The sequence below is a fragment of the Nicotiana sylvestris genome, chromosome 1 (genome assembly GCF_000393655.2).
Source record: "Nicotiana sylvestris chromosome 1, ASM39365v2, whole genome shotgun sequence".
Lineage (NCBI taxonomy): Eukaryota > Viridiplantae > Streptophyta > Magnoliopsida > Solanales > Solanaceae > Nicotiana > Nicotiana sylvestris.
The window spans coordinates 180376667-180384451 of record NC_091057.1 but is presented as its reverse complement, the minus strand read 5'-3'; the positions used below and the strand labels follow the sequence as shown (position 1 = coordinate 180384451).

At 36.5% G+C, this 7785-nt stretch overlaps 1 protein-coding gene across 1 annotated transcript; it reads left to right on the top strand.

The window, feature by feature from the left end:
* The first annotated feature begins 255 nt into the window (after positions 1 to 255).
* LOC104222289 (probable E3 ubiquitin-protein ligase ARI2) lies at positions 256 to 7223 on the top strand. Its single transcript, XM_009773514.2, has 7 exons — positions 256 to 613; positions 1695 to 1727; positions 1830 to 2109; positions 2448 to 2928; positions 4380 to 4928; positions 5001 to 5167; positions 6697 to 7223. The coding sequence occupies exons 1-7, from the start codon at positions 491 to 493 to the stop codon at positions 6840 to 6842; spliced, it is 1779 nt and encodes a 592-aa protein (XP_009771816.1). The 5' UTR covers positions 256 to 490; the 3' UTR covers positions 6843 to 7223.
* Positions 7224 to 7785: the final 562 nt, after the last annotated feature.

Below are 7785 nucleotides of genomic sequence, written 5' to 3'. Positions count from 1 at the left end.
ATTAATGAACCTACTATTTGCAGACACATAATCCACAAGGAATATAATAAATTAATTAGTTACTATTTGACTAATTAATCCAGATAGGCCAATTGACAAACCTTTCAACATCAAAACGCGTCGTTCCGATAAAATCTTCCCATTGAAGCCTCCTTAACGACGTCGTATAATTTTCATAAATTCCCCACTCCAACTCGGATTCCCAGCCTCAGCTCTCCAGAAGCTAAAAATAAGTAAAGCCAAAGTCTCACCTTCAGTGTAGAAAAATTAAATTATTTCTATGCAAAAAACACACATAATATTTCTGTTTATCTCCTCTCGACGAAAAGAGGAAACGATTTCCCTATTTAGCCTCCGATGTTAATCTGATCGGAGCGCTAGAATTCTCACTTCGATCCATCGATTTGTTGATTCATACATTCTTTTTGAATTTCCTTTTTTTATTTTTTGTATTTTTTTGGTATTTAATCTGCGCAGAGGCGAAAAGTGAATGGAGGATTATCTGAGTGGCGATGAAGATATATATTCTTCTGATCAAGAAGACTCTTTGGAAGGACTCGAGAATGAGGAGTCTGATTCCCGGTGGGCCTCTTCTACAGGAAATTCCTGCAAGGTGGTTTACAATCCCTAGAATTTTTCATTATGTATAAATTTTTAGTTTACTTTTTCTCTCCTTGTGCTATAAAACCTTCAATTTTGATGATCATGTATGTGGTAAGAGTAATAATTAATAATTTCAAACATTTTGATTTTAGGCTATTAATAGAACCCCCTTCTAGACAAGAGGGGTTGCTCTGATGGTAAGCAACCCCCACTTCCAACCGAGAGGTTGTGAGTTCGAGTCTCCCCAGAGCAAGGTGGTAAGTTCTTGGAGGGAAGGATGTACGGGGTCTATTTGGAAACAGTCTCTTCTCTACCCTAGGGTAGGGGTAAGGTCTGCATACACACTACCCTCCCAGACCCCACTAAGTGGGATTATACTGGGTTGTTGTTGTTGTTGTTGTTGTAAGTAGAACATCTTAGTTTTAGTTCTATAATTTGTTTGATATTGAGAAGTAGTTGATTGATTCATTGATTGAAGTCTTAGTGTCTTTACAGACCTTTTCTTTATAGGTTTTCACGATTTTGTAATTTTCTTTATCTGAAATGGGAGAAAAAAGGTTTTTTTGAAGGGTTAATAGCACATTTGGTCCCTCAATTATTAATAAATTCTGGTTTTAGTCTTTTTGATATCTGACTAATTACATTTAACCTTCAATTGATTGAAATGTGCCCTTTCCTTTTAAATATTTTACGAGAATTATTAACCGTTCCACCATTTAATTACAATGTATTGTGCTAAGTTTGTATTGTAATTTTTACACCATATTTGAGGGTAATATAGTTTTAAATATAGTCTAAATACAACATAAGATAGTCTAAATATAACATATTTCCTACATAAAGAGACCAAATACATACATTTTAATTAATTGAAGGTTAGATGTGTCGGTGTCAAATATCACAATGACCAAAATCAGAATTTATTAATCACTGAGGGACCAAAAGTGCTATTATCCCTTCTTTGAAATTACTGCTTCAAGTTAGGTTCTTTTCTATGGATTTCAATTGGATGATGTGCCATTGTTTGTTGCCTCCCTTTTTTCTCCCTCTTTTTATTGGTTTTATCTGATAATTTGCAGTTTGTTTTACAGGTAATCACTAGGGAGTCTCTCTTGGCGGCACAGGTATGAAGACTTGAAAAGTTCTTTTTTTGGCACTTGATGTGCGTATGCTTTGCGTTTGATGTTTAAACACGGATATCTGAGGTGTTTTTACATTTTTGCTAGAGGGAAGAGTTGCGGAGAGTGATGGACTTGCTCTCGCTAAAAGAACACCATGCGAGAACGTTGCTCATTCACTACCGTTGGGATCTCGAGAGGTTGTTTGCAGTTCTTGTAGAAAAAGGAAAAGCTTGCTTATTTGCTGAAGCAGGGGTAACTGTGCTTGAAGAAGTTAATTTTGGATCATCTGTGTCTTCTTTGACGGCGATGTGCAATATATGCATAGAAGAGGTAGCGGGGAGTGATGTCACAAAAATGGACTGTGGTCACTGCTTCTGCAATGAATGTGAGAACTAATTCTGAGTAAAGCCAGTGCTTCGTTATTGATTCCATCAGAATTCATTCTACTTTTTATGAACATCTTGTTAATCTTGAATGTTTGGCCTTCCAGTTCTGTATTAGCATACAATTGTACAATTTGTTTAGAATGTTTTTAAGGTTTTGGATGTTCTTGTTTCTATATCAAAGGGCGTGCTTTTTTATTTTCAAATGGTCTCTACATTTGTTTTTTTTAAACCTGTCAAATTAAAGTGGTTCCAGGCTTCTCTTTTTTGTTTCACATGCTTGCTGCTACTTATTTCATTTTTATGCTGGAAATAAGCTAATTCTTGTTTGTTTGTTTAGGTTGGACAGAGCATTTCATTGTGAAAATAAAGGAGGGGCAGAGTAAGAGAATAAGGTGCATGGCTCATAAATGCTTTGCAATTTGTGATGAGGCCGTTATCAGAAAGCTCGTTAGTAAAAGGCATCCGGATTTGGCAGAAAAATTTGATCGGTTTCTCCTTGAATCATACATTGAGGACAATAAAATGGTGAAATGGTGTCCAAGTACCCCTCATTGTGGGAATGCTATACGGCTAGAGACTGATGATCTTTGTGAAGTTGAATGTTCATGTGGTTTACAGTTCTGTTTCAGTTGCTTATCAGAAGCACATTCACCTTGTTCTTGCTTGATGTGGGAACTTTGGACCAAGAAGTGCCGAGATGAATCAGAGACAGTTAATTGGATTACAGTTCACACTAAGCCTTGTCCAAAGTGTCACAAACCCGTTGAGAAGAATGGAGGTTGCAACCTAGTTAGCTGCATTTGTGGGCAAGCATTTTGGTGAGTTTACTCTTGATGTCTTTTTGTGCCTAGATTTCTCGCAACATAAAGCTGATTCTGATGTTATTGATGGACGAACACTCTGGATACATATCAGCACTGTCGGCCCATTAGCAGAGAACATGACTTCATGGCGCACATATTGTTTTACCTTATTCTGTTAGCAGCCTCTAGTAATTTGAAAAGTCCTGAAAGATTGAGGCTCCTTTTGTAATTTTAGGATCAGGACCGGACTTGATCCAATACGTTTTTTATTGCTGAGAAATCCTCGAAGCCAGTGGTGTACAATGGGCCCACCCGTCACTCGTCCACTTAAGTGTCTGGCTTTTTTCTGCAGCAGGGTTTGAAACTTTGACATGCATCTAACCCACACATCATGCGTTGCGTTCTTACCACTAGACCAAAGTCCTGGGGGCGATCCTATACTATTTTGATCTAGCTTGGAGTTAACATAGATCTAGTTTAATTTAAGCGGTGTTGATCTTTGTTTGGAAAAACTTGGATTCCTAGGACTTGCTAACTTGTCTTTTAAAGGTTCTTTTTTCTATATAGTAAATAATTTTAATGATCATGGTGTCAGTGCTATGAATCTGTCTATTTGGGTGTCTATGTAAGAACTAAACCATCTCAGGCGACCTTATCTCATTCCTCCGCATGTTTCTACTTGCATTTTCTGTCATATGTGATCATTTTTAATCTTGTTTAATCTTGAATGGGCTGCACATATATGTTAGTGTTCGAATTGCTACGACATTTATCTTATTGATATGGTTTGATTTACATGCCAATATTGGCTCTTATTTGCATTTTTGGTCTTATAATTATTACTTAGGACTTGCTTTACACATTGGTAGGTATTCTACTATCCCATAATGCTTCCTTAGCACCTTTCAGTTCAAACATCTTATTTTAATTGCACACGTTACATCTTCATCTATCATGATATATTTCTAAAGGTTTGAGTCTAAATATCTTATTGTCCGCATTTTAGGCACTACAACCTTGTCTAATCTCACTTCAATTTTATTTTTATTATACTCTAAACTTACCGGGCATATATTTTGTCTTACTTTTAGTCTGTTCAGTTATATAATTGTCTTTACATGGACTGTGTAACGGCATCCAAAGGGGTTATGAATGTTTTTTCCCTACTCCACTTCACCTTAAGTTTTTGAGCTGGATGTTCAAATTCTCTTACCTGGTACCAAAGTTACCCTTTAAGAAGCCTATTCTCTCTCTCATAAGTTTGCATTGAAGTCTTTATGAATCTCAAATTGGACATTCCGTTTGTTCTATAAGTTGAAATAGTAGCTACAACATTTAACTCGAGCCATATGATATAATTCTTGCTGCTTCATTCCATTTGTTCTTAAGTTGAAATAGTAGCTGAAGGAAATTGCCTTCCCAGTTTAGTTGGTTGATCTTCTATTATGTTTTCTCGTTTGCTGTAGTTGGCTTTGTGGTGGAGCTACTGGCCGAGATCATACTTGGTCGCATATCACTGGTCACAGCTGTGGTCGTTATAAGGAAGATCAGGAGAAGAAAGCTGAACGGGCTAAGCGTGATCTTTATCGCTACATGCATTATCACAATCGTTATAAAGCTCATACAGATTCTTCTACCCAGGAGTCTCGTCTGAGGGATACTATAAAAGAAAAGGTGGCAATTTTGGAAGCAAAGGAGTCAATAGCGAAAGATTTTAGTTGGATTACAAATGGACTTTACAGGCTTTCCAGATCAAGACGGGCTCTCTCGTTTTCATACCCATTTGCATATTATATGTTTGGTGATGACTTATTTAAGGATGAAATGACAAAAGAAGAAAGGGAAATAAAACAACATTTATTTGAGGACCAGCAGCAGCAGCTTGAGGCAAATATTGAAAAGCTATCAAAAGCTTTTGAGGAGCCATTTGATGATTTCAAAGCGGAGGAGATTGCGGAAATGAGGATGCAAGTTATAAATCTCTCTGTGGTAACTGATACACTATGTAAGAAGATGTAAGTAGGCATCTTGGTATCGTAATTTATTGTTAGTTTTACTGAGAAACTGATGGTAGTGCTGATATGCAGGTATGAATGCATCGAGACTGATTTATTGGGAGCTCTAAAGTTCAGTTGTCCAAATATAGCTCCATACAAGTCAAAGGGCATTGAGAGAGCAACAGAGCTTAATGGAGGACGGAGCACCAAAGCAAACAACAATATTACATGTCAAAAAGCTCATGACCAGACAAATGGTAAATTTTCCATCCTTTCTCATGCCTGAGTACCTATGTAGATCAGTCATCTCTGCCTACTGGGGAGTGGTAGTTTATTGTGTCCACCTCTTCAAATTTCTGATTGCTTTTGCAAGTGATACAAGTAGTTTACATTGTCTCATAGTTACCTCATCAGATTTAGTCCCAAAAAAATGTGTTACCACATCATAGAACTGTAGTGTGTTTTGATTTGCTTGGGAATATGTTACTTGAAGTGTTTTAGACATGCTATTAGTTGTTTGGGAAGGTGTTACTTTAGTATTTTAGGCATGCTATTATTGAATAATACTTTGCATCGACATCATCTTCATTGTCACTCAGTTGAGCAGGTGGACTGGCAAAGTGTTTATGGAGAGTGGTCCTCAGTGAACTAGTTAATCCTAAGATAAGCAGTAAATAACGGATAGCAGAAAAATGGGTGAGGAGATCTTCAAAGGGAAAGCAGGTTGCCTTTCTTTAGTTGTCATCTTAGAGAGGGTGACATTCTATGCTGTTACTGTTAAAGGCAGTGGGCGCTAGTTGGAGTGGTGAGAAAATTGGAGAAATGGAAAAGTGGCCTTAATCTCAAGCCAATCTTGCTGAAGCAACTAATGAAAAATTAGCACGTCTAATTAAAAGAAATGTTGTGATTGGAAGTTGCCCAAACTTTTAGTTTTCTCTTGAAGAGGGAGAAAGGTAATGGTAGAAGATCCTATCTCCAGGATCTAAACTTATGAGAACTGTCACTAGTGATAATGTCTTGTTCATTTATGTGATGAATTTGTTGAGTATTAGGCAGGAGCTAGATCATAATATGCAGTTTTGTAAAATGATTCACTGTTCTAGTAACTTAATTGGTTAGTGGTAATTATATTGGATGATCCAATTTCTAAACAAGTTTAGTGGTTATGTTGCAATTTCACCCCACCAGTTTAGGTATCTGAGTTCAATATTATAATTCTGAACTGTTAGTGTCAAAAACTCTCTTGTTAGTTCATCCTTGTAGTCACCCACATTGAAATTAGCTCTTTCACTAACTTTTGTTAATCTCATAAACAAATTTGTCTTTTACCTTCAAGAACTATTTACTTTTTTATCCATATAAAGAGCTTAAAAAAACACTTAAAAACTGGTTTAAATTTTTTGCCTAACAATTCTATCTCCACACAATAACAGTCACTGTCACCATGCAGCAGTTTTGACCTTTCATTAAAGAGCTTTCTGATGGTTATTGATGGCTGTTTTATTCAATTTAAACGTACTCATAGTTCAATCTTATGCGGCTATTATGTCGATCATCAATGCAATACAAATATTCCTAAGACATGCGTGTCTTTGTTCCCATTTTCCCTCGTATTCTCTTTTGCAGTATATGTCTCCCCTCTTTTTCCTTTTTTTTGTGGGGGTGGGGGGGTTGGTTGGTTGGGATGTACAGTAACAGTTTATATAAGTCTCTCCTCTTTATTTGTTGTGTTGGTGTAATGTAGGTTGTAAATTATTTGAAGTTGTGGTGCTTGTACATCTTGCAGGAGGTTCCATAGAATTGGTTCAGCCATCAGGTTCTGGGACTTCAGATGACAGTGGATGCTCTTCAAGGAAGCGTCGAAGAATAGATAATTCAGGTGGTGGTTTTTTCGATCTAAACTTGCCTGCCGAGCTCATTGATAGGAACTGACCCTATTGAGTTGCTGATTAATTTGAAATAAGTGTACAGCTCTTAAAAAAAGAAAAAAAAAAAACTACTCTCAGAGATTTGAAATGATAATTCAGTGGGCGATGCATTTCACTGCGTCACCCTATTTTGTTCTTGAAATTTTTGTAAGCCCTGTAAGAGGATAAGAATTACCTTAAAAAGTCCTTAGTTTTGGCTAAGATTTCAAATGTATAGCCTTTATTTGGCTTCTTTTGGGTAGAGATAGTTTGATTATTATTTTTCTGGCCTTTTGATCGCCCTCCAGTCAGTTCCTCTCGTAGTGCACTTTCCAGAATGGGCAGTGCTCCCGTGGGACTTTTGGCTTCATATCCATAATGGTAAATTTATTTTGTGAAATTTCTACATCGTGTTGTTTACTGTTTCGTTTTATCTTGTCATTGGACATTTTCTTATTCATGCAACTGTACAGTTTCTTATTGGGTTAGCTTACGAAAAAACAAGGTCTGAGTTGTACATATGTACTTTCATCTAAATCATTTTGACGTCTCCTTATGCCTCTTACATATCTGATGAGATTTATGTATATGACATAAACAGAGTCAGAGATCCATACCAAGACCTCAAGCATGAAAAAAGACCAAAGTTGTGAAGTATTCTAAGTACAGAAATTTCTCTGGAGATATAAGTTTCTGGGATGTTAGCATCACGAGTCGAAATTCGATCTTGCATGCTGAGTTAGAACTAGTCTTAACAATGCTAATTACAACTCAACTCCAAACAAGTTGAGCTGGAGTGTATGAATCATCACTAACCATGTTGTATTATGAGGACTGATCATACCCAATTATACCTTATAAAAAGGACTAGTCTCTCCGTACGTGCCTTGCACGTTAATGTTAAGTCATGTAATGTACAATTTTATAATTTCATATTAGTATTATCAAAATAAAGGATTAAATAAATA

Excerpts from the sequence above, each read along its gene's own strand:
- LOC104222289 (XM_009773514.2), top strand. The coding sequence starts at position 491 with ATGGAGGATTATCTGAGTGGCGATGAAGATATATATTCTTCTGATCAA. Across the intron at positions 614-1,694 it reads CTACAGGAAATTCCTGCAAG|GTAATCACTAGGGAGTCTCT; the intron begins GTGGTTTACAAT and ends TTTGTTTTACAG. Across the intron at positions 2,110-2,447 it reads TCACTGCTTCTGCAATGAAT|GTTGGACAGAGCATTTCATT; the intron begins GTGAGAACTAAT and ends TTGTTTGTTTAG.